Source organism: Fusarium flagelliforme (genome assembly GCF_020744385.1).
Source record: "Fusarium flagelliforme strain FIESC 12 MPI-CAGE-AA-0113 chromosome Unknown B0J16scaffold_4, whole genome shotgun sequence".
NCBI classification, from domain to species: Eukaryota; Fungi; Ascomycota; class Sordariomycetes; order Hypocreales; family Nectriaceae; genus Fusarium; species Fusarium flagelliforme.
In genome coordinates, this window is record NW_025763506.1 from 2,660,515 (window position 1) to 2,685,308 (window position 24,794).

General features: G+C 48.0%; 6 protein-coding genes and 1 non-coding gene across 7 annotated transcripts; 2 read left to right on the forward strand and 5 right to left on the reverse strand.

The window, feature by feature from the left end:
* Positions 1-22: 22 nt before the first annotated feature.
* Positions 23-772, reverse strand: B0J16DRAFT_384535 (uncharacterized protein; the record flags this gene model as incomplete). Its single annotated transcript, XM_046131433.1, has 1 exon — positions 23-772. One exon carries the CDS (start codon positions 770-772, stop codon positions 23-25), a length of 750 nt encoding a protein of 249 aa, XP_045983120.1.
* A 2,032-nt stretch (positions 773-2,804) lies between these two features.
* B0J16DRAFT_372280 (major facilitator superfamily domain-containing protein) lies at positions 2,805-5,502 on the reverse strand. The gene is made up of 6 exons (XM_046130469.1): positions 5,152-5,502; positions 4,961-5,094; positions 4,783-4,906; positions 4,524-4,730; positions 4,118-4,465; positions 2,805-4,068 (listed from the first exon to the last, which is right to left on the reverse strand). Exons 1-6 carry the CDS (start codon positions 5,313-5,315, stop codon positions 3,297-3,299), a joined length of 1,749 nt encoding a protein of 582 aa, XP_045983121.1. The 5' UTR covers positions 5,316-5,502; the 3' UTR covers positions 2,805-3,296.
* Positions 5,503-9,063: 3,561 nt separating this feature from the next.
* B0J16DRAFT_399240 (uncharacterized protein) lies at positions 9,064-16,765 on the forward strand (the record flags this gene model as incomplete). Its single annotated transcript, XM_046132442.1, has 9 exons — positions 9,064-9,237; positions 9,298-9,354; positions 9,423-9,510; positions 9,565-9,591; positions 9,678-9,880; positions 9,932-10,172; positions 10,222-10,571; positions 10,623-15,000; positions 15,051-16,765. 9 exons carry the CDS (start codon positions 9,064-9,066, stop codon positions 16,544-16,546), a joined length of 7,014 nt encoding a protein of 2,337 aa, XP_045983122.1. The 3' UTR covers positions 16,547-16,765.
* A 355-nt stretch (positions 16,766-17,120) lies between these two features.
* On the reverse strand, positions 17,121-17,191 carry B0J16DRAFT_t152. Its single transcript has one exon. It is a non-coding gene; the product is annotated as a tRNA-Gly (tRNA).
* Positions 17,192-17,641: 450 nt separating this feature from the next.
* Positions 17,642-19,285, reverse strand: B0J16DRAFT_133324 (S-adenosyl-L-methionine-dependent methyltransferase). Its single transcript, XM_046121779.1, has 5 exons — positions 18,958-19,285; positions 18,865-18,910; positions 18,146-18,817; positions 17,823-18,088; positions 17,642-17,763 (listed from the first exon to the last, which is right to left on the reverse strand). Exons 1-5 carry the CDS (start codon positions 19,240-19,242, stop codon positions 17,704-17,706), a joined length of 1,329 nt encoding a protein of 442 aa, XP_045983123.1. The 5' UTR covers positions 19,243-19,285; the 3' UTR covers positions 17,642-17,703.
* Positions 19,286-20,270: 985 nt separating this feature from the next.
* Positions 20,271-21,980, reverse strand: B0J16DRAFT_133340 (S-adenosyl-L-methionine-dependent methyltransferase). Its single transcript, XM_046121780.1, has 3 exons — positions 21,177-21,980; positions 20,919-21,123; positions 20,271-20,863 (listed from the first exon to the last, which is right to left on the reverse strand). The coding sequence occupies exons 1-3, from the start codon at positions 21,874-21,876 to the stop codon at positions 20,398-20,400; spliced, it is 1,371 nt and encodes a 456-aa protein (XP_045983124.1). The 5' UTR covers positions 21,877-21,980; the 3' UTR covers positions 20,271-20,397.
* Positions 21,981-23,450: 1,470 nt separating this feature from the next.
* On the forward strand, positions 23,451-24,637 carry B0J16DRAFT_384540 (uncharacterized protein; the record flags this gene model as incomplete). The annotated part of the gene is made up of 2 exons (XM_046131434.1): positions 23,451-23,723; positions 23,783-24,637. 2 exons carry the CDS (start codon positions 23,451-23,453, stop codon positions 24,635-24,637), a joined length of 1,128 nt encoding a protein of 375 aa, XP_045983125.1.
* Between the last annotated feature and the right edge of the window lie 157 nt (positions 24,638-24,794).

Genomic DNA, 24,794 nt, shown 5'->3' on the forward strand with positions numbered 1-24,794 from the left:
TGAAAACATCAACACGTTACTCTCAGTCTAAATCATGGACCTTTGGATCAAAAGATACGACCTTGCCGGTCAAAACCTCGCATAAGTCTTCGGCTGGCCGACATTTATTTTCCTGTTGATCTTGCTCCTTCCTACGTACAAAACTCCGCCTAGGAAGAATTGGAAAGAATCTGTGTTCCTCCTTTCTTGCATTGTGATACGACCTCCTGAGATCCTTGAGAAGGTGACACCTTTTGTCCGCGCACAATTCGTTGTCCGCTAAAGCCCTTTCTATAGTGTAGTAAGCTTCGTCTCTTTCTGTTAACGAAACAAAGGTGCTGTTTCGGTTGTGGTAGTAGCACAAAAGATGTGACAGTTCTGGGTGGTCGTTGATGTAGTGGCTCATCTTTGTCCAGAGGCGTTTGAGCCGAGGCTCGGCAAGCTGGACCTGATCAAGGACGCCCTGAATGTAATCTCGACCGATAGGTGTGATGGCGACTGCTTGTGTCATAGTGACCAAAGTCGTCTCTCCGAATTTGTAACTGATAGCATCGAGAAACCAACGATTCGAGGCGACTGCGCCTTGCTTATCAAAGGTGAGCAGCGTCAAGAAAACAAAGCACCTCTCTTTCTCGCCTTGGTTGTAGGATGCCGCTCCCCAGTATAGATAACGCCTTGCTCCCGTACCGTACTGAGGGTGGTTGGTGAAGAGGAATCTGATACCGTAATCTGTCGGGCGATCAAGATAGAGTTTCTGCCTGTCGTTCAGTTGTGAGCGGCATGCAAAGAACATGGGCGAGCTTGGCCTCAGTAACGAAAGGATCCGATTGAGGGTCTTGTCAATATAACCGTCCTCCCCGATTTCTCTTTGTGAAAAGGAACTGACACCTTGAAGCGCCTGACTTGCGATGTCAGCCCAAGTCAGTATCGACGCGGTCTCTGAGGGCGTAGGACTTTTCGGTCTAATACTAGAGACAGGCCTTTTGTTTTCTTTAATGTTCATCAACAATACCAAGACGAGGAGTAGGATAGCAAGTAAGAGAGAGTATCATGTCGAAAAGGAGAGGACTTCAGGTGATTAAAAGTGTGTGTTGCAAAATCCAAGAATTTATTAGACTTTGAAAGTCAGACGTGTCATTCATTATATCCCTACTTCTAAGAAGCGTGAAGCCAAATTACCGTAACGTAGAAAGCATAAACATCGTTACCTGGCAGAGCTCAATAATTTGGCAAAGACAACACAGTCTTATTGAATGACCGATTCAGCCATTACTGGACGAAGTCAGATCTAGGCAGCATCAACAGCAATATTACGAGGGCCCGATGTATGACTGTAAACAGCAGAGAAAAAGCCAAACCTCAATTACACGGGATCATTGTGTATATTTACCGGTAATACGAGCTTGTGTCTGTGGACACCGTATTTCTCCTGTCTCGAATTCTGGTTATGTTATATCATCTTCTTTGTGGATGTAGGAGGAAGGAAGGGGGCTAGGCCACTGTGCCTTGCACAGCAGCCTTTTGTGCGCGTGGAAGCTTCGTTGGCGATGGTTAGAGTTAGAGTTTAGTTGATGCGGGCGACTTCAATGGAAATGAGCCTACGCTTCGACCTACCCTAGAGGGGTCAACCCTGAATCATATCATCCTGCCCTAGCATCTTGACTCCCAATTAGAAGACTACCCAGGTGACATCCACATCTTGTCCATAGTTCTGGTTCTAGTCCTTAAAATATCTCTTCGACACACTGCTAGGTGTCCCATGAACTTACAACCTTTCGGTTCCAATCCCAACTGCAGAGCGTTTGGTGGCTTTCAAGCACAAAATGGATCGATCTCAAGCAAAAAGGGAAAGCTACCAGAAAATGGACCTGATAACAAAATAAAGCTACTTCCATCCAAATTTTAAAGGAAGAATTAAATCCTATGACTTGTCCAATGAGAAGCCTCAATGCCTAAAGTCGCTGATATCCTTCGTAACTTTGTGTAAAGTCCCCTCCAAAATTAGCAATAAGTGATGAGTTCACAACACTACTTATAACTATGCTCTATCCTTTCCTGCACTATCAGTCGAAAAATATCTCGGCTTGTGACGGAGTTTAGCAAAATAACGTATCGTAATCTCTCTCAATGCTGACAGTAGAAGAATGTTCAGGTCGTGTTCCAACGGGTTGTGTCCAGCTGATGGGGTTGTTTGTATATTTCTATACTTCCATTCTGGAACAAATAGTTAATTGGTTTAGGTCTATCGTTTTGCTATTACCCAAGCTCACTAAGCATAACAGTGCCAGCCAAGACAATTTGAACCTGTTCAACTGCATATGGATGGATGGCTTGACAACTGGGTCAAAACCTCTCACAGTGCACTAGATCTCACTGCACATCTTGCATTCTCTTCCTGCCAGATCTCGATACCCAGTCCACCCTAAAGTCGTGCTCGTTACACGACCCTCCCACCAAAAATTCAAGTCACCAAACGAATCTCAACACTCTCCTTGCACATTCGGCCTTTCTCTCTCAGGGGTGGCGTAGATCAAATAGGCGGTGAAACTCCAAAAAGCATGCAAAGCATCCAAGACAAACACGGTTTCAATTTCCAACAAACACTGCCTTCTTGTCCTTGCTACAGGCCTCAGCCATCCAAACTAACAAAGACGTTGGCAGAGATCGTCTGTACAACCGGCTTGTCTCAAAGGGGACTCACGTTCTTATCCGTAAGGTCTCTCAAGCTACCCCGATTTCGGACTTTGCGATTGACCGACGGACCCAAGAGCAACACAGACCCTGTACTACAGTAGAAAATGTGATAAGTATTCTAGAGCTAGTAGAGCTAGTATTGTGCTGCCATGCAAGACTATGCGCCATGGTAATACAAATGGATGAAATTTGTCTGGCTTGTAAGGGGTAGCCGAGACTTTCCTTGAACAGACGAACAGAACGCGTGTTTGACTTCCCAGTGATAGAAATCAATGTACTAGTTTCTCAGCCACATGAATGAATCAGTCTAGACATTTCTAGTCCAGATCATCAAACTCCTCAAGGCCAACCAGTACGTAGATATGGTATAGTCTCTTTTGATATGATCAGAAGAAACGTTCCTCACCAAACCTTGAGATAATATAAACTTGTACATATACCATCCAGTCCCTGCTTATTGAAATATCTGAACACCCAGATGCGGCGCAGTGAACGCCCCCAATACTTCAAGACAACGCCAGATATGCCACCCAAGACGCCAATCCTATCAAGAAGAGCCGTGTTTGACTCGTATAATAAAAGGCGGAAAAAGAAGAAAATAAATAATGTCAATAACATTCATGTCAGACCGAGCGACGGATGCTCGACACGTCGGTCATCTCCGTGGCAGATTCGCTGCCCCTTCTGGAAGAGAAGTCATCCTTAGGGAAAGCTGTCAATCTTTCGAGTGGCGCAGGGTTTCGCTCTAGTGAGAATAGAGAAATGATGACCATGACGGAACAGACAAGCATCATAATCTTGATCTCCTCGGCGAACGCGTCGGCGTAGACGTCTTTGACCAGTGCTTGTAGGCTTCCTGAAAGTTGTAAGCTGGTAAGTGGCGACCGGTGAAGATTGTCGAGTTGTGTCGGTGTCAGGGAGTTCTTAAGGTACTCATTAACGTGAGAATTGAATATAACAGTGCAGCTCGAAAGTCCAATGCAACCTCCCAAGACGCGAGCCTGTGCAACGGCACCCTGAGCAGAGGCGAGCTCACTGCGTTCGGCTGCCAGGATACTGGTCATTATGGTTGCTGCTGAGAAAGAAAGGCCGACTCCAAGTCCAAAGATCGCTTGGAAGGCATATTGGGATTTTGTGTGCGAGTCTGGTTCGGTTAACATTGACATTAGTCCAACACCAAGAAGTTGGAGACAAGAAGCGCCAACAAGTGTTAACGAAGTGTTGTTCCTTCGGCTAGATATTGCTCCTCCCAGAAAAGAGCCAACAGCGCAAGCCCCTAGCATGGGAAGGATATGGACACCTGCCATGAGCACCTCTTGGCGACTGACGATTTGAAATCGCTCCGGAATGATAATCGAAAGCGAGATGTAAGGGAATCCTGTGAATAAAGTGACGCTGTAAGATGTAAGCGACCAGCTGAAACGATTTGCTCTTAGCAACTTACAATAGTCCGGCAGAGTAAACTCGGCGCAGCATCAGTCGAATTGGAAAGATGGGTTCGATGTTGCGCAGTGTCTTAGGCTTAGTCTCCAGGTAGACTTCCCACCACACAAACACAAACCAACTGACACCGGATATTGCCAAGGCTGAAATGATCTCTGGGCTTCCCCAAGCAAAAGTCTCAGAGCCAGCCTGCTGAATGGCAAATACGAGAAATCCAGAACTGGCAAGAAGTGTCGCACTTCCGAGAAAGTCGATACTGGCAAAGGCTCTCCATGAGAAGAAGTGGGCCACTTCTTCGTGTGGCCAAAGATTCGTGATGGTGAGAATCGCAATGAGGCCGAAGGGGATACTGACCTTGTCAGTGTCACTTCCCAAAGCAAAGCAATGCAATCAGTGAGTGTACTTACTTCATGTTGAATAACCATCTCCAATCTGATAGCTGAGAGACTGCACCACCAATGATAGGACCTAGGACAAAAGCGACTGCGAGTGTAGCTCCAATCAAAGCCCCTATCAGACTGGGACTATGGGAAGGACCAACCTCAACCAGGCCGATTTGTGTTAAGCTGTACAATCCAGACGCTCCCATGCCTTGGAACGCCCGACATACAATCCTAAAAGGGATCAGCTTGAGAAGAGAGTACAAGTACAGAGCAGAACACGCACAAGGCTGTCATACTTGTAGCCGATCCACAGCCCTGAGAAAACCCAACAAAGATGACCCATGATACCACGAGCATGTTTCGCCGACCATAGATGTCACTCAACTTGGACACACAAACCGCGAATCCTGTTACGTATTGTCAAAATCTGTTCCCTAGTCCACGAGTTTCGGGGGGTATACCCATGTAAGTCAAAAGATATGCTAGGACGATCCATGGAGCGTTGGTGAAGTCGTTCAGGTCGTGTGAGATAGTGACGAGCGATGTTGACACAATCGAAGTATCGAGGCTTGAGAAAAGAAGGCCCATGAGTAGGCTAGAGAGTGGGTATTTTGGTTAACAAGGGCGTCTTGGAAGACTGAAGGTGACTTACGATATGACAAGAACTGCCCGCTTTGGGCCAGTGACCGAGTGCTTCCGCAACCCAATGGCAGTTGCCGTTATTGGTGCATCTTCTTCTGCCGGGTTCTCCATCATCGCCATTTGACCCAAAGATGTGTTCGGATAGGAAAGCGACACGCGGTATCCATTGGACATTCTTGCTACTGATTCTAACTATATTTAGCATGAGAGCGTGAGTTCCTGTTGAAACCTGTGGGGGAAGGTTGAATCGGAGTTTCTATCCGAGCTGTAGAAATCTTTACCTCGGATGGAAGTAGGTGCCTGTGGCAACTATATGAGCTTTTTGAGTGGAAGCCGATGTCAACAAAGACTTTGGATAGAGCAGGTGCGATGAGGCGAGAAGGGTCAAGATAGTTATTGTCCAAAGGAAGGAAAATAAAATAAAAGGCAAAATTTCATACAGAGTTGAAGAGTTGGAATATCCTTGATCGTCAAATTGGAAAAAGAAAAAAGGATGTTTGCTCTTCATATCGAGCCCAGGCTTTTAGAAGAGCAATACTAACGATACCTCGACATCGATACGATATTCTTGAAACACTCCCAACATTGGGCAGATGTCTTGCCAGAGAAGGCGAAGGATCGAATTAATATTTGAGACATGGTCCTCAACCGTTACACGACTACAAGCGAAGAGGCCATTCAGTTCCATCGCTAACGTCAGTCCTCACCCAGAACCAGGAAAGCAGCCAGAGCGAAGCTCAATCTCAAAGCATATGAGATCTTCTCTGACAGTGGTACGAGTCCAGGAGCAGTGGCTATGACGGGCGCTGTGCTACTCAGGGCACTCTTTAGGTAAGACAGGGTGGTCTATGACCATCAGGTCGGTGATACGGGTGAGTATAAGCTTTGGGCCCGGACTCTCTTTGTCAAGATGCAGTCTGTAGTTTCAAGGCCGCAATTCCATTCTCATGTTGGACTGGCCGTGTGGTATTTGTGAAATGAGTTGACACAAAGGAGATGGATTGTCAAACTGCTTTGTCCGTGACAAAACCCAGCGACTTAACCGCTGCCTTCTCGTCCAAGCGAAAATACCTCGGCAACACTGTGGGACACTGCATATGTGTTGGTAACACATAGTATGTTCACTTCTCGTGGCTGGGCCAGGGCTTTGGCCAAACGACAAGTGCTGTCGGCCTGGACTTGGATTTCATTCCATTTCTCCTGCCTGTGCCGTTGCGAGGTTCTGATATCATACCTAATGAAGAAGCTTCTCCGTGTATACGTAGGTTTTCGGGCTTGGACAGAAGATGGCACTGATGCCAGTACTCACTGGTGCGATCATGATGCTGTCTATGGCTTACGATGGTGTGTTGTTCAGGCTTAGCTGACTCCTCTTCCCTTGCACAAAGATACCCAGGCAAGACTTTTCTTGCGAGCATGGCTGAGCATCCAAGTCAAACGACAAGAGCAGCAGCTTTTGGCTGATGGATAGCTACGTTTCACGGTTGAATGTTTAGACAGATAACTGCACAGCGACAGCCAAACGACGCTCGCCTGGCGCTACGCTGTGCAACCATGTTCCGCCACATTTTCCCAGGTAATCGGATGATTCAGGAACATGAATGACGGCTTTCGATGGCGAGAAATTCCTTCAAGACACTGTGCTCGGTTAGTAATTCTGGGGAAGGTACCTACCTAGGTAGTTACCTGGTTGACGAGGTAGACGAGACCACGTGATCCTAGGAACAGTTCACCTTGGCCGAATAGACTATCTATACCTTCTCGTCTCGTCCGCAACTTGATCTCTAATCGGCAATTGTGAGATACAAGAATCTCCGTGTTCAGCCTATCATCCTTCTGTCCGCTTCATTGCGGGCCATCTGACGTCGTGCGGACCTGCTTCGGGAGGTTATCAACGGTTGTTCCGCTGTTGGCCCCCCTCGTGCATGGCATTGCATGCTTCATTTAGCCGTTGCGACACGGTAAAGCTTCCCGTCTTAGAAACATCACCAAGCACGATGTGTACAAGGACAAGGTACTTACTTACTTGCCCGACCGGGGTGTCTGGGACCAGCTGGCACCATGTACAGTACTTGAGTCGACTACCTTAGTACCTTGGTAGTCTACCGCTCGTATATGCTGACCAAGCTTGGCTTGGCTCCTCTTCCTCTTGCATATCCTATCCTTAACCTTATCCTGTTGCAGCGGCTCGTCCCGTGGGGTTAAAACGTCTTGGATGGAGATGAAGCAAGCCGCTGAATTTTAGCTCCCAAGAGGCAAGGAGCAAAAGTCCCCGCAATCAGGGTCATGTCATGTTATGCTATACACTGAGTTGACTATCAACTGTCAGATGCTCGTATCCGAGTATGTTGCAAGACTCCAGCTGTCAAAGTCTGCAGTTCAGAGGCCCAGCTTCAACCCTAGAAAGATATCCACATTCTTACTCTGCATATACTCAGTGTTGGTCTTCTGATACATTGGATCTAAGTGGTACTTCTGTTGGTTAGGATACATATGGGTGAACTTTTGTAAATTTACAAAAACGGGTTGCGGTTGGAGTTCATCAGGCCTCGGTTTGCCTTTGTCCGATAGACTTGTTACGGGCAATGCCCCGTTCCTATATGCCGGACTCTCTCTGATCAATGCGGGGAGGGTGTGTTTCTTGGGACAATAGAAGCTCGGGAGTTCCTCAATCAAGAAGCCTGACTTCAAGTGCCGCACCTGGAGACGAAATGTCCCGTGTAGTTTTGCCGCAGTGGTGGCGGGCAACATAAACAATTTCAAGTCGTATACCGTGAATCGGAGAAGAGCTGTCGATTTGAAGCTTTGAACTCTATATCACCCAAAGAACAATCCATGATCCTCTCAACATGTCTATGGGATATTGCAGCCAACACTGCATCCAGAGTGAAGCACGTTGCCGTTAGGAAAGCAGTTTGGCAATCTGCTTTCTCACCGACCGTCATGTCAGTCTCAAAGAATCTTTTACTTCACCCGAACTGGTTGTTCTCCTCATCTGTCTAGGTAGGTGCCTAGTATCTTGAAGCTGCATACGCACACCGTAGACTCTGATGTATCTCCCAACACAGCCATAATAGACATAATCTGACCTTTGAATCATATAATTTTGATCAGTTAGGTTCCTCCTGCACCTTCCCTGCTCTGATTCCTTGCCTCTCTGCAAGGTATCTTGGTCATACTCCGTGCCGTCGGCCAAACTTGGAGTTATCACGCCGACCGCGGGATGGAAAAGCTGTTGGCAGTGGCAGTGGCAGTGTTGTGACGGCACGGCATCAATCTTGTCAGATCATTCATTCTAATTAAAGATCTTGCTAGGTGGCCATTGAGGCTTTTTCATCTGCATTTGGATTCGTTCTTCAGGCGAAAGATCGAGAAGGCCGCGAATAAAAGAAGGGACCATATCCATATCCATATCCCCGACCCCTTTCTCATCTCAACACCGAACAAGGGGATGAATAGCCTCCGTGCTCGTCATACAACAGAACTATTGATTTAACACCTGTGCTTGATCTTGATTCTTCTATTGAACAATTACGAGACTCGTGGGTCCTATTCTGGCCTCAGAACTGCCAGCCAGTGCTGGCCAATTGAGCTACCTCCAGTTAGTCCACTGTTAGGACTATCAATATATTTCAACTTATTGGCACTGGCATGGCACTTTTAGAACTTCCGTTATTACTGGCAAACTTTGAGAGATACTGTTCTATGCTTGGTCATATTTAGCACGCAACTGCCCAGCTTATCCCTTCCTTCCCTTCCTTCTTTTCCCTTCTTCTCTCTTCAACCTCAACACCCTTCTTGCTGTTCAAAGCTTTCCCAGACCTTTTTTATTTCTCCCAAAACTCACCACAGAACCTAAACAAAATATCAAGCCATATCACCTTCCCTACTTGTTCTTTTTTGTGTGGCCTTTTTGGACGCTATGGAGGATGACATCGCGGTCGTAGGTATCGGCCTGCGGTTCCCCGGCGATGCCTCTTCTCCCGAGGAATTATGGAAAGTCTTGGAACGAGGAGAGTCTCAATGGAGCGAGTTCCCTAAAGATCGTCTAAATATCGATGGCTACTATCATCCTGGTGGTGATCGTCAAGGTAGCGTAAGTCAAGCAGCATGCCGGGTCCTCAATGAAACATGGCTAACCATGCACCTTTCTTAGATCTCCTTCCGCGGAGCCCACTTCATCAAAGGCGACTTTGCCGCTTTCGATGCTTCTGTAGGTTTCTGCTTCTACTTACATATCCAAAAAAGAAAATTCTTTTCTAATGTTTCCCCTTCTTCTAGTTCTTCTCCGTTGCGGCAGAAGATGCCAAAGCTATCGATCCTCAACAGAGAATCCTTCTTGAGGCCTCATATGAGGCACTTGAAAATGGTCAGCCCTTCCGCTAGCTCAACTAAGTCAATAATACTAACTTTAGATATTTAGCTGGAATTCGAAAGGAGGATGTTGACGGTAGCGATGCTGCAGTCTATGTCGGGTCTTTTGTCAAAGGCAAGATACATCAGCTGCTAGCCCAGACGCTTGCTAACTTTGGGCAGACTATGAACAAGTATGCCTCCGAGACCCAGACTGGCAGCCTCAATATGCTGCTACTGGAAACGGCATTGCCATAATGGCGAACCGCATCTCATACTTCTTCAATTTGCATGGCCCCAGCATGACCATTGACACTGGCTGCAGTGGCAGTCTTGTGTCTGTTCATCTCGCTGCACAGAGTCTAAGAACAGGAGAGACATCTGTAGTGAGTTTTCCCTGGTTATCTGTTCGTGAGAGGATACTGACAACCTGTCAGGCGATTGCCGCTGGTGCTGGCATGATTCTTACTCCGAATACCATGATGCCAATGACGGCTCTCAACTTTCTGAGCCCCGATGGCAAGTGTTTTACTTTCGATTCCAGAGCCAATGGATATGGCCGGGGTGAAGGCATCGGCGTTGTCGTTATGAAACGCCTTTCTGATGCTCTCCGCGACAACGACACCATTCGCGCAGTCATCCGAGCTACCAAAGTCAATCAAGATGGTCATACAACAGGTATGTGAAATAGTTTCCTTGTCTTGCATCCCACGACTGACTTTTAAAGGTATCACTCTACCCAGCAAGGAAGCACAAGTCCGCAACATCAACTCCATCTACGAATCTGCAGGTCTTGACTTCAACCAAACCGCCTATGTCGAGTGTCATGGCACCGGTACCAAAGCTGGGGATTGGCGTGAGCTCAAAGCCATTTCTGAATCACTCGGCTCCGTTCGCGATGTTGATAATCCTATCGTTGTTGGGTCGATCAAACCCAATATTGGCCATCTTGAAGGTGCTGCTGGTGTAGCTGGACTCATCAAAGGTGTCCTGACTCTGGAGCATGCCAAAATTCCACCCAACATCAATTTCGACAAAGCCAATCCCGATATCGACTTCGAAACCTGGAAAGTCAAGGTATGTACTTGGATGATTCTACTAACGATCTTTACTCACTTTTAATTCTAGGTACCAACCAAAATGCTTGACTGGCCTCTTCCAGGTTTACGCCGCGTCAGTGTCAACTGCTTCGGCTTCGGAGGCACAAACGCTCATGTAATCATGGATGAAGCTCCTCGCTATCTATCAGCTCGCGGGCTAAAGGGCAATCATAACTCTCTCGAGGCCTCCGACTCAGCTTCGAAGAAGCCGCATCGCAGGACAGATTCCAACCCACAACTTTTCCTCTATTCAGCGCACGAAAAGTCTGGTGTTGGCCGTATCATAGAGTCCCATCTGTCTTACTTGAACTCAAAGAAGGAAGCTGATGGGGCTTTCCTTCAAAACTATGCCTACACACTTGGTTGTCGCCGGTCCAGCCTGGAGTGGAAACATGCCGTCGTCGCCGAGTCTCGAGAAGACCTTATCGCCAACCTTCAGAATATCAATGATAACCTATTCAAGCGAACTTCCAGAAACAAACAACCCAAGATATGTTTTCTTTTCTGCGGTCAAGGAGCGCAGTATGCGCAAATGGGGAAAGATCTTTTAAATTTCGAGGTTTTCCGTGATGCTATGGAAGCTGCTTCTCGCTATATGAAAGTCGCTCTGGGAAGTCAATTTGATCTCCTCGAGGAGATACTCCAGGACCAGGCCCGGACTCGCATATCTGACGCTAGAATCGCCCAACCTGCTACCACTGTTGTTCAAATGGCCTTGGTAGACCTTTTTGACTCATTTCAGATCACTCCCAGCTTTGTTGTCGGGCACTCTTCTGGGGAGATCGCAGCGGCATACGCATCGGGCGCTCTGACAAGACAGGCAGCCTGGGAGGTTGCTTACTACCGCGGCGTAGCTGCCTCGTCCCTGGCGACTAAATGTCCGCCGATTCATGGATCCATGATGGTAGCTGGACTACAGCCTAAAGATATCCCTAGCGGTTCAAAGGGCTCAAAGGCCGAGATTTACCGATGCCAAGTGGCTTGCATCAACAGTCCTCGATCAGTGACACTTTCCGGGAAAGGGGAAAACATCCAGTACGCATACAAAGAACTCACTGCAAAGGGCATCTTCTGCCGCATCCTTCCAGTCCAGGTCGCTTACCATTCTACCGACATGACGTTGGTAGAGAAAGAGTATAAGTCTGCCCTAGGTCTTGTGAGCCCATGCGAGCACCGGAAGCCCGTGGCTATGTTTTCTACAGTCAGTGGGAACTCTATCGATGGCAGCAAGCTTGATAAGGGGTACTGGGCGTCCAACCTGACCCATACGGTCTTGTTCATGTCTGCCATCAACAATATGCTGAACCTCCCTCCTGAAGATTCTCCCGACATCTTTCTAGAGTTGAGCCCTACCTCAACGCTCCGTTCTCCAGTTGCTGATATCATAAATCAGTCCAAGCAAAACATCTCACCCGTTTTCCGCTCAGCTCTTAGCCACAAAGCTCATGGCTCAACTTCTTTGAAGCAGGCTTTGGCCGAACTTTGGGCGTCTGGATACAAGTTCGATATAGAGAAAGTCATTGCTCAATATAGCTACGAAGTTCTTCCAAAGTGCTTGGCCGACCTCCCTCCCTATCCATGGAACCACAACAGGTCTTACTGGCACGAATCTCATCTCGGTGAAGCGAACCGCTTCAGAGAGTTCCCTCGTCAGGATCTTATCGGTGCTCCTACCGCCGATGCCATCTCCTATGAACCCCGCTGGCGTGGTTTCCTCCGTATTTCGGAAAATCCATGGATTCAGGATCACCAGGTACAAAAGACCATCATATATCCAGCAGCTGGCATGGTCACTATGGCTCTACAAGGAGCAAGCCAACTGGCAAAGGATACGAAGAATCTTCTTGGGTTTGAAATTCTCAACATGCGAATTGAAAAGGCTATGATTGTGCCAAATACTGCACATGGACTGGAGATGGCCATGAACTTCAAGCGTATCTCGACCTCCGGTGATCAGCAGCAGGATACCACCTTCGAGTTTTGTATCTACTCAAAACAACTGGACTCTGCATGGGAACAGAATGCCACAGGCTGTATCGAGACGCGATACAAGCGAGGGCACTGGCAGGTCACCTTTCATCAGTACCGTAAGAAGTTTGAGTCATTCAGGACAACCTGCAAGCAGTCGGTCGTTCCCAGGCAGCTCTACGAGCTCCTCGACATTGTTGGCATGAACTATGGTCCTACCTTTCGTAACATTACCCATATTCTCCAGGGAAACAGCTCATGTGTTACTAAAATCCGCATTCCCGACACGCGTTCGAAGATGCCTGCTAAGTTTGAATATGATCATCTCATTCACCCCGCAACCCTAGACTCAATGTTCCAGACACCGTTCGCAATCTCGAATGAGCCTATGGTCCCGACATTTATCAAGAGCATATTCGTCTCGGCAGATATCTCGCGCGATCTTGACAAGGGTTTTGATGGGTATTCTACTGCTACTCGGATAGGTCTTCGTGATGCTAGCACGGATATCGCCATGACACAGTCATGTTGGGACCAACCCTCGGTCGTTGTCAGCGGTCTTCACTTCACTGGTATCGCCAATTCAGCCCAAGCTGTGGGAGGCTTCCTTCCGAACAACCGCAATTTATGCACTCAGGTCTCGTGGATACAGGACATCACTTGTTCGCGATCTTCGACAATTGAGTCTCTCGTCACAACGCTTGCCCACAAATTCCCGGGCCTCTCAATTCTCCAGGTTGGCGGCAGCTCATATACAGCACTGGACATTCTACGTGCACTTGACTGTACTCGCACGCGAACGCCTTGGTTTTCTCGATACACGCTAGGGCACACTGCCGGTAGCAAGCCTTTGAAAAAGCTTTCTTTGGTCGAGGGAACACACTACGAACACTTCATCGAGAATCGAGTAATTGATGGCTCCGAGCCTTTGCCCGAGTATGATCTTATTATTGTTTGTGACCAGAAGGGTGTAGACACCCCCCGGCTTCTGGCTCACCTGAAGCGGCCTGGGTTTTTGCTGGAAAGCTTGCCGCCTGGCGAGTTTGACCCTGTGGACAAAGAGGTTGTCGCCCACAGCTACCAGGATAACAGTGGTCAGGCTGTTGAAATGAAGTTTAGTATTCACCGCGCAGATCCGGTCCACGATTGGTTTTCTGTGCCTGATGTGGTAATCCTTCTAGCCAACGAATCTCTTCCCGAGGCACGATCACTTGCTGGCAAGCTCATCGTAGAGCGCTACACTGTTTTGCAAATTCACGTCATGCATCTCAGTGAAGTGATGAGCCAGCCAAACAAGCTCAAGGGCAAGATTGTCATCTCTCTTCTCGACTTCACTGCAGATAACTCGGATGCATATGTCTACAACTGGTCGGAGACAGAATTCAACGCTTTCCATACTGTTCATCAGTTAGCCAAAGGTATCCTTTGGGTCTCGCGCGGTGCTCATATGGAGCCTATGAACCCAAAGGGCGCCCCCATCATTGCTCTGGCACGCACACTCAACTCAGAAGATCCGTTGAAATTGTTTGTGACATTTGACTTGAACATAAATACCCCGCTGGACTCTCCCTCAACTGTCAAGTCCATCGACAGGATATTCTTGCAAAGCTTCGCATGGGCACCCGGATCTCGTCATCACGAGCTAGAGTTCGCCGAGAAGAATGGAGCAATTTTTGTCCCCCGATTAGTTCCCATTGAGTCGCTCAACGACATTGTCGAGAAAGGGTCATCGCACAACACTACAAAGGTGTCATTCCACAGCTACCCACGTCACTTGAAGCTTCAAGTTGTTCAACCCGGTCTAGTTAACAATGGTTTGATGTTCACTGCTGGAGCCAACGTTGCTCCGCAGCCTGGCGAGGTTGAAATTGTTTTCGAGAGTGCCCCTCTCAACTTTCATGACCTGGATACTGTCATGGGAAGGACATGGGATTCCGAAATTGGCACTGATATCTGCGGCCGTGTTAGACGCGTTGGGCGCAATGTCTCTGGGTTCATGCTCGGTGATCGTGTCTGCGGCATTATCGCTGGTGGCTCTGTTCAGAGCAATGTCAACGTTGACAGCCGGTTCGTCGCTAAACGATCTTCCAACCTTCCTCTCAGCCAGTGCATCAGTGCTTACCACTGTCTTGTTCACGTTGGAAGACTCGGGCGCGGAAAGTCGGTCCTCATCCATGCTGGGGCAAGCACCTTTGGCCTTGCAGCTCTCAGCATAGCTGCTCATCTGTGTGCTGATGTGTTTGTGACCGTTATGGGGCATGACACAGGAGATCAGCGAGACTGTCTTTTGAATCTCGGCATCAAAAAGTCACACATCCTTAATGCTGACACCGATAACTTCACTGCGATTCTTCGCGACCGTGTAGAAAAAGGAGTTGATCTGGTATACAACCCTACTCAAAAACATCTCGAGGCTAACCTCAAATGCGTTCGTCATGGTAAGTTCTTACACAATACAATCGCAAAATCATGTGTTAATAGTTTACAGGTGGTACCATTATACAATTCGCAAGCAAGTCCCCGAATCTCCCATCTACTCAACTTGGGTCCGCGACTGTTTCGATTATCAACCTTGACTTGACAACACTGATGAATAATGATGCTGAGTACGTGGCGGAACTAATCGAGGAAGTGGTCAAATGCGAAGAATGTATTGAAGACAGACTGGTCGTGGCGGAACGCTTTATCAAAGGCATCGAGCTCCCCAACATCACCGAGGCTCTAAAGCTCATCGATAAGAGCCCGTTGTCTGGACTTGTATCTGTTACCGCTCCCCCTGAGGCGAACCCCATGGTTGAGATTACAACTTTGAAGCCTGTTCGAACGCTTCATCAGGTTCTATCTCGTACTGGCACTTACCTTCTTGCTGGGGGCCTTGGTGGCCTTGGTCGCAGTATCTGCGATTTACTGGTTCGAAATGGCGCTCAACATGTCGCTTTCCTATCACGATCTGGCGCTTCGTCTGAGTCTTCCCACTCCTTTATTGAGGATCTCAAGGCCAAAGGTGTCGATGCCCGTGTTTACAAAGTTGACATTTGTGATATAATCACTCTTGCTAGAGTCGTGAAGGAGCAGATTTGTCGAGAAATGCCTCCCATCAAAGGTGTTTTCCAATGTGCAGCAGTCATCAGGGATTCGATATTTGCAAACATGACATACTCTGACTGGATGGAGGCAGTCAAGCCAAAGACTATCGGTTCGGATAACCTGGTGCAGGTGGTCTCCAGCAATTCGGAAGACCCTTTGTTTATTTTCCTTGCCAGCTCTGCCGGGGTAATTGGTAATCGTGGTCAGGCAAACTACGCTGCTGGCAATTGTTTTGAAGATGCCCTTGCACAAAAGTACCGCCTCCAGGGCAGATATGCTACTTCCATCGATCTCGGACCTGTCCTTAGTGCCGGCATGCTTGCCGAGGACGATGGGATTCTTGACATGCTACGAGCCAGTGGCTTCTACGGCATTCGACATCAGGACTTCCTTACTGTAGTTTCTTTTGCCATCACTGGGGAAATTACACCAGAGATCCATACGCCCAGCCGCATTGTCATGGGCATTGGCTCCGGTGGTCTTATCCGACAAAATCAGCCAGCTGATCCATACTGGTCTCGCACTGCTCTTTATAGCTACCTCAACCTGGTTGATATGGCACCTCCCGATCTGAGTGCTGTTGATGGTTCAGCCAAGTTCGACTTGAAATCGCTCCTTGCATGTTGCGCTAGCATAGATGCAGCTGCCGGCATCATTACTATAGGCCTTACGCACATGCTGGCCAAGGCTATGAACATGCTCCCGGAGGAGATTGACACTGGCAAGCCGCCCAACGTCTACGGTGTTGATTCTTTGGTCGCCGTTGGAGTCCGGAACTGGGTTGTTACAAACTGCAGCGTCGAAGTCTCGGTGTTTGAGGTCCTGAGCGACAAGACCGTTGCTGAGCTGGCCATGGAGATCGCCTCCAAGGGTGGTTTCGGAGCGGAAGGTAATTGAGGAACGTTGTAAAAATTGGTAAACATGAGTCAAGGAATTGCAAGTGGATCAGGATATTTATATACGATGAGCAAGGGGTGTCTGGTGCGTGCAAGTTGAGGTTTGGGAAACGAACAGGCAAAGTTGTAGTTTGAGTAATACCGAAGCAAGTCTTGGTTCTTTTCGATAGAGATACCTTAACAATCACGATTGAACTGCACAGGAATGGACGTGGCCACGTCTTGTGTGAATGACTTCTACTACGATATAATGCATCCTAGTCTTTAGAAGAATGAAGAAAGTATGGGCATTCCACTGGAAGAATTATCCTCTCAAGTTTAGGGCGAGAGAAATGAAATGATCAGCAACGGCGGATCTAAACTCTCATAAGGTAACCAAATTATTTCATTTCTTATGATCTTAGCAGTTGACATTTATAATCCCCTTATGTACAAGGAATGAAAGGCAGGTAACAACGGGCGTCCAGGTCCTTCCGTGGCTGTAAAGAAGCATGTGTTTCACACTTCGAGTTCACTCAATAGATGGCAAAAAGGAGATTAAATACTGCCCACTACGAGCAAAAGAAGAATTCAATTGCGTAATCTGGGAATCGAACCCAGGGCTCCCCGATGGCAACGGAGAATTTTACCACTAAACCAATTACGCCTTGATACAATGAAACTTTTGTATTGATCTATATATAGCCTCTGGTATCTCTTTGAATCAAGTCCACGCCGCTATATCTTGCAGCAAACGCGCCTTCGATTACGATCGTCCATTTTCACCTTATTATTCGCAAGCTCTGAGATGAAGAGCGGTATCTGAGATCAGATGAAAACCGGAGCCTTGCTCAAAAAGTGCTGGATCGGCACCATAAGTCTATCGCATTCCTCAATATGCAGCTCAAAGGCGTTAAAGATCTAAAGCGATATCTGACGCTTTGCAAGGGCATTAGAATCAATGGCTACCGAGAGATCACCCAAGAGACAAAATATTTTGGTTAATTGAGCCTAGAAAACTATCTCAGCTACCTAGCTTAGAGGGTAATTCTTACACCTACCTAGACAGCAGCCAGCAGACACCGTTGTTGCAAAGTTTATTGTGGACTTGGGAAGGTAGGTTCTTTTCCAGATCATTCGCTTTATACTGAACTCAACTGGCTCTTCAACACCTTGAACTCAAGGTTGCCAAACTGCCTCGATGATACTCATTCTACATCCTTCTGGTCTTGTCACGCCCTTTCGTAAAATCTGTTAGCAAATATGGATGATACTAATCGAGACAACACACGGCCTACCTTGAAAACAAATCGTTCATCAGCAACCTTGAAAAGCTCCTCGAACTCCTTTTCTGTTCGCTCTTGGGAGTTCAGAAGAGTCAGCATTAAAAGATCCATGCTCCGCATGAGTTTCTCATCCCAGCTGTTCTCAACCCCAGGTTCGCGTAGACAATGATCATTGATGAGTATGCGAGCACCGGGTTTAAGAGCTGGAATAAGGTTCTTCAGAATCGTTATAGCATAGTGAGAGGCCAGGTTATGAAATATCCATCTAAAGTAGAAAACTGGTCGTTTGTCAGCTCAAGTCTTATATCAGTGTGTTATACTGGATTGTATCTTACCATCAGCGCCTTTGATGGGTTGTTCTGTGAAGAAGTCGTGAGCCTGAAGCGATATACGCTGGGTCACGCCTTCATCTTCGCATATGGGATTCGGTGCACTGCTGATGGTCTTTGGTAAATCTTGCACCACGAATTTCATCTTGCCCCATTTCCTAGCCAGATCAACGCACACAAACCCATGGCTGCCGCCAACGTCTACGAATGTCCCTTCGTTATTATTCACTTCGGAGAAGTCGTAGTTTTCAACGAAATATCCAACTTCGTAGCCCTCTCCACCAGTCAAGCTTGCCATGGCCACAGCGAATCGTTTTCCTCGCGGAGGATCTTTGCCGAAGGTTGCAAACATGGGTTCCTTATCGACTGTTCCCCAAGCATGATTGAAGCCGGTCCGCGTGAGCGAGGTAGCCACTGGATCAGCGCGGAGAGCTTCCAGAGTGTGCGCTCCAGCAGGAAAGAAGTCTTCCCCGTTCAATCCCACCCAAGCTTGGAGGTTGGCGTCCTCAGCCAGAATTTTGGAGGCGGCAGTGTGTGATACAAAACCTGGCATGGGTTCATGAAAGATCTTGTTTGTCATAGCATGGCGGAGAGAACGCGCCAAGTTCACGGGATCCAATGTCGTTGCACTCTGAAGATCATTCAGTGAAATGGTTCCATCCAACGGGACAAGATCGTCTGTCAAGTATCAGCGACTAGGTCGATGGCAAGGAGGGTGTGCTCACAAATCTTGAAATTATTGAGAATCTGAAGGCTTAGCGTATCTAGATACTTCCATACGTTAGGGACGAGAAACAATTCATTGAGCAAAGACTTACACTCCATATTCCCCATCTGACAGTCTCTCTGGGACCTCTCACAAGAAGTTCGAGCTGCTTTGTTGCCGATGAAATTTCCAGACGGCATTTCTGTATGTCTTCTGGCAGCTTGGGAAGATCATCAGGGGCATCGACGTCAAATCCCAAATCCGGAAGGCCGTTGCTCTTGAAATAGTTGTCAAGCTTTTCCGTCTCTTCGGTAATCTTCCTCGCCAATTGAACCATAAGAGATGTCTCTAAGCTTGGTGAGGCATGCGAGTATGGTGGAGTAAGTTCTTCACCCATGTTGACAGAATGCGTGATGTGGTCGTGCTTGACGGTCAACGTTGCAATACGTAGTACGGCCTTGGGGTTGCGTGGTTTTATACATTCTGAACTCCCATCGAGGCCCCATGGTCATTCAAACTTCAAACGAACAGTAAGACCCAATGCGGATAGCGGATACGTGAGCTTCTCGGAAGATGGACGGCATGAACTATTCCATCTGCCTGCACCAGCTCCTGATAGCGCCAGTGAAAAGGGTGGCAAGGTATGTTGAGCCTAAGTCTATCTCGATGTAAGAGCCTTCATGATTGGCATACAATACTGCAAGCTATGGCCTTGATCCCAGAAACAAAATCGAGAAATGACCTGGGACCAGTACAAGAAGTGCACGACTAGGATTCTCTGCCGCGATAACACCGTCTAGGTTAGGTTCCAAGCCCAGCCATTCCTCTGCTCCCTCTTCCCGCAGGTTAGTTCCGAAGCTAGCATGGATGTAATGGTGGCACGAAGCCACTTAATGAAGCTTGGCCTCCTTGGCTGCATAATTAAATCCGTGTGCTGAGAATTTTCATCGAGAAGATCAAGGATGAGAAGCTATCCACCAATTCTCTTCATATTAGACGTTGTTCTCAGTCTGTGAGCGTTGGCGGTCATTTTCGTACGATGTGACATTTGTGGTATGCAAAATTATTGTGGGCAAAGGATATGCAACCATCAGCTGAAGATCTTTGGGTAGTGCCAGGGTGTAAGTACTTAAGATGGGCCCTAGCAATAAGAGATAAGCCATACATCTTTTGAAACATGGTACTCTTGTAAATATGAAAAACGCTGCAATGTCGTGGCTGTCTAACATCAACTCGTGGGTCGTAGTACGGATTCATGAACATGCCTATGAAGGCAGTGGGTGGTCCTCGATACCGCATTCTTAAAGGCAAAGCTAGTGTGCCTGGCACTTATTTCCGGATCAGACTTGCACCGAGCCAGCCGGTTCGTATCGGGTAGTCTAGACAAGAATAACGTCCACCATCGATTCCACTTGGTTCCTTTAGCGGCTCCACGTTACGATGGCGCCTCCGGGTCGGGACGCCCTTGGTTGCAGAACGGCGTCGAAGCTGTCAGTGAATCGGTCGCGAATCCCTCTTCCATCCTCTCCATTTTTGTTCTCGTATGAGCTTCTTAATGTGGCTTTTGCCCATAAACGATGTGCATAGGCATGTACAGGAGCGCCGTGTTGTCGCAGTATGCCCTTCGCACACTGACAAGAAACACTTCAATCTGCTCGCGGCTCCATCCCATCCCCCTTGACATTGGACCGAGAGCGATGGCTTGAACGCCATCATTCAAGATGGTACGCCAATACAATCCAACAGTCTTGAGAAGTTGGTTCTTGGGCCACGTTCCGAGAGGGACATGGAATATTCGCTCAGTAACATTTACGAAACCGGCTGCGTGCATCTTAGTAGCCAATTTACCTCCTGCCGCAGCAGGAAAGTCAACCCCGAGAGCTGCGAGTCCTTCGTTGATATAGGTCCAGTATTGTGCAATTGGGTGGTCGTAGGGGTGAATAGCTTCGCCTGTCCTCGCATTGTGGGGGTAATGATGGATTTCCTGGAGTTCCATCCAGCCACCGGGCTTCATGTGCCTTGTGTTGTGTGAGTACGCAGCAGATAGAAAGGCTGTAAGAAGTTTATACTCACTGGAGGGCGCTCTCAAAGAGTCGAGGCCAATCTTTGACCGCTTGAACTGTGTGTCGAGAATGAATATAGTCAAAGTGGTTCTGGGGATGAAGCCATGAGGACTCAACGTCGTCGACCATAAAATGAACATTGGGTGGCAACCAAGTAGGTTGAATGGGTGAGAGATCGATACCGAGAACATTCGCACTCGGATATTGCTCGCCCACTATCTCAGTGTTAGCTGCCGAAGCATACATATACGAAGCAATACGGCCTTACTCTCGATTGCCCAGATTCCCGTGCCAGTTCCAATGTCAAGAATATTTTGCGGATTGTCGCCCAGAGGCGCAAAGTGAAGTTTTTGACCAGAAAGCAGTCTCACCATGGCATGCTTCATGTCCTCTCTCTCCTGTTCCACGTCGTCATTGGGGAAGTTGTAAGCTCCAGCTCGGAAGCTATGGTAACGACGGCCATTCTCGAACATGTAATCCCGAACAGATGAGCCTATAGAGGTGCTTGCAGAGCTCATGTTGTCACTCCCGTACCCGGCATCGTCTGCGGAATTGTACTCGTCGCTGTCGGCAACGATGTTCTCCTCGGCCTGGGCGAGAGCTTGTCGAGACATGGCCTCCTGCTCGGTGACCGACATGTCTGGGAACATAGAGATGCCGTTCGGGTGAGTGAGTGGCGACGTGATTCCCAGATCATTGCGTCGACGCTGCTCAGAGATGTCCGAAGCTGGAGAGCCTGCTACACGATCCGCTCTAGAGCTTTCCTTATGGGCATCGTAAGGTTTGCGTAATTGTGCGGGGGAGCCCGCGCTGTTGTCACGGTCATCGTCCAAAATGCTTCCTCGAGTTGCGGATATCTGGCGGCCGTTTGACTTGGCACCGGCAGAACCAGATTGGTCTTGAGCGTACAATTCATCATAATTAGTGGCGTCTTCGTGCTGCCTCTTATTGCGCGGCTCGTGGTCCATCGTAGTTGGATAATATATAAGTAGACGTATATGTAAGTGCCGGGAGGAAGACGGATATAACCAAAATGTAGTAGTTGTTTAATAGACTTGGCGCAAAGGTAAATTGACCCTTTGAATAAGAAGGAAGAACGGCCGGATCTGTGCAACCTAGGGTTTCGTCATGAGCCTGCTTAGATTTTCGCAAGAGTGTCGCAAATGAGGACACAGAATTGAAGCAGCAAGTGTGGTCCGATGACGATGTTATCGACTTGGGTATATCGTTAAAGACGATCTGAATGCAAGGGGTCGTCTAGGACTAGAAAAGCTGTAGTTGGGTGGTGGTCTTTGGCGTCAAAGCCACATCAATAACACGCGTGAAGACAGATCCGAGGATATGGGTTTGAATGAAACAGCTTCTGCAGTTGCAGGAGGAGAGTTCCATGGATGGATGGATGTCTGCAAAAACGAGGCGTCTGAGATTACAATAGCTCCCTCCCTACAGTACCTCCTAGATACCTACCTACCTAGGAAGGGAGGTAGACATCCAATGGATGGAGCACCGTTCGTTCCTACCCGCATCTGCTTTGAGTACCAAAGTAGGTGCTTGTGGGGCCCTTTACAGACGGGAAGGAACGAAGCAGAAGTTGGTTGTGGTATAGATCGTGCCAAGAAAGTGGCAGATTGCCGCCACGCCGATTATAAATCCCTTACCCATTGACAGATGTTGGTTCTAGCCAAGTCGAGGCGTTATTGCCTCTTGATTGATCAGGCATTGGCAGCAGCCTCGGTCCCCGTATGTTGCTGCAGTGTAGGTCCGTCCACCAACAGCCAGCCAGAGGAAGCATCAGGGCATCCATCTCATCAAGGAGAGGGACAGAACAAAGAAACTAGGCTGGTACTGAATTAGCCTGTCGACTAAGGTAGCCTACAAAGAAAGGCACAGGGCAATAGACTCCATACCTACTAAGGTACCCAAGTAGCTACTAGGTACGGACACCTTACCTAAACTAACCGCGTTGTGGTTGTATGTACTGCATATATGCATCTTGCTGTTTACTTTTGGTGGGCTGTTTCGTAAATCAACCTCTAATTCAACATAACCGCGCCCCTCTGAGACATTGAGCTTGTGATAAATGACCAGGTGTACAGAGTAGGCTCCTCATAATGATGTATCAAACGAGCTGTCACTTTATATTATAATAGCGGAGCACTGTATCCATCCAGCCAGAGAATCCAGATAGGTAGGTATCTGTATTCTTTGCCGACATGGCCGGACTATAAAACTTGCCAAAATGAAAACACAGACTGGCCAAGTTGGATACTAATACCGAGCCACAACACTTGTCAGGGCTGCTCTGATGGTTTCGCTGATGTTTGCTCAATACCTAGCAACTTAGTACCTAACTAACAAAATGAAGAATGGAAGACATTGGCTCTGCTGTTCAATTGAGTGGGTGGACCTAAGCTGGAAAAAAGCATCCACTTTTTCAAGAGATGAACTTAGCAGAGGTGCATATTCTCCAACAACGTCATCGAGTCTTTCTGTAAATCACTAACCTAACTCATCACCGAGGTAGTCGGGTGGCATTTCTCAAATGTCTCAATCCAAGTTCGTCTACTGTGTTGGAAGCCCAACATTCAAGCCTGATGAAGCCATTGAAGATATTGATGGCCAGAAGGAAGCTGTCGACCACCTGCTGAAGAATGACCTGTACAGCGCCAGTCGAGTACTGTTTCAACTTCCTCACCCTGATCCCTACACATACCATGCCATAACAAGTGTAAAACTTGCCCAAGTGCAATCTGTTGTGAATCTCGGAGGTGCCAATGGTTTACATGCCTGGTATCGTAACGAGGATGGCTCGCCAGTAAGACATTGTCCCTCAAAACCATTAGTGTTTAATATCAGATAGACTGACTTTGACAGAGGGAACCGGCTCCTCAGATTGACGTCGAAGCATATACTTCTATATTCCGACCATCAACAGCAACTGCCGCCGTTCTGAAAAACCTGGGGACCAATGCTAAAAAGGGCTCGACAAGGAGTGAAGTAGCCACCAATCTGGAAAGCAAGCGATATCTTCATCCTGGACTTGCCACGAAACTCACCATTCCCAAGTGCAAGAAACCACCCAGCACGAACCCCTATCTCGATTTCTGGATGTGGTCATGTCACTCCCTTGAGTGGTGCGGTCCTTGCCCAGCATCAGAACGTGTTGTGACAAGCCACCACGTACTGCCCATCTTTATGCATCACTTTGGATGCGCGACACCAACTCATGAAAGCCTCTCTATTCTCAAGATTCTCGCAGATGGGCGCTCGATTGCAGACATAGGGTCGGGCAATGGATACTGGACATTTATGCTGCGTCGTTACGGCCTAACAGTACACGCTGTGGATAACATGCAGAGCGAATGGCGTGTCAATTGGGTCAACGATACAGTCATTTCCGACGGCGTCAAGTGGTTGCGCAAGAACGCCAGTGGGAAGGACATGGTTCTCTTGCTCGTGTATCCCGTCGTTGGTGGTGGCGTGGGTGGTGGCACCGAGGGGGGCTTTACGAGAAACCTCGTAGCTGCCTTCGAGGGCGACACTATCGCGGTTGTGGGTACGCAGAACCGGAATGGTTACACAGGATTCAAGGGAGTTACTATGGACGAGTTTATGCAGAGGGAGCACAAGGATTGGATCATGGTTGTCAAGGTTGCGTTGCCGTCGTTTCCTGGAAAGGATGAAGCGCTTTATGTGTTTCAACGAGGCGAAAGAGTGCCACAGCAATAGAATTCAAGAATTTCCAGTATCCAAAGCAAAGAGGAAGCTCGTCCATTGAGCTACACAATGTGATCTCTGGTGGATTCGTGTTCATTGCGCCAATTGCTCTATCTCCTTGCTTTGTTGCATTGTCTTCAGTTCGTCAAGCCCGTAATAGTTGAACCAA

Excerpts from the sequence above, each read along its gene's own strand:
- B0J16DRAFT_372280 (XM_046130469.1), bottom strand. The coding sequence starts at position 5,315 with ATGTCCAATGGATACCGCGTGTCGCTTTCCTATCCGAACACATCTTTG. Across the intron at positions 5,095-5,151 it reads CGGGCAGTTCTTGTCATATC|CCTACTCATGGGCCTTCTTT; the intron begins GTAAGTCACCTT and ends CCCACTCTCTAG. Across the intron at positions 4,731-4,782 it reads GCTACAAGTATGACAGCCTT|GATTGTATGTCGGGCGTTCC; the intron begins GTGCGTGTTCTG and ends GATCCCTTTTAG.
- B0J16DRAFT_133324 (XM_046121779.1), bottom strand. The coding sequence starts at position 19,242 with ATGGGTGAAGAACTTACTCCACCATACTCGCATGCCTCACCAAGCTTA. Across the intron at positions 18,818-18,864 it reads TCTCAATAATTTCAAGATTT|ACGATCTTGTCCCGTTGGAT; the intron begins GTGAGCACACCC and ends GATACTTGACAG. Across the intron at positions 17,764-17,822 it reads ATGAACGATTTGTTTTCAAG|GGCGTGACAAGACCAGAAGG; the intron begins GTAGGCCGTGTG and ends ATTTTACGAAAG.
- B0J16DRAFT_133340 (XM_046121780.1), bottom strand. The coding sequence starts at position 21,876 with ATGGACCACGAGCCGCGCAATAAGAGGCAGCACGAAGACGCCACTAAT. Across the intron at positions 21,124-21,176 it reads GGGAATCTGGGCAATCGAGA|TGGGCGAGCAATATCCGAGT; the intron begins GTAAGGCCGTAT and ends ACACTGAGATAG. Across the intron at positions 20,864-20,918 it reads CTCTTTGAGAGCGCCCTCCA|GCACATGAAGCCCGGTGGCT; the intron begins GTGAGTATAAAC and ends ACACAACACAAG.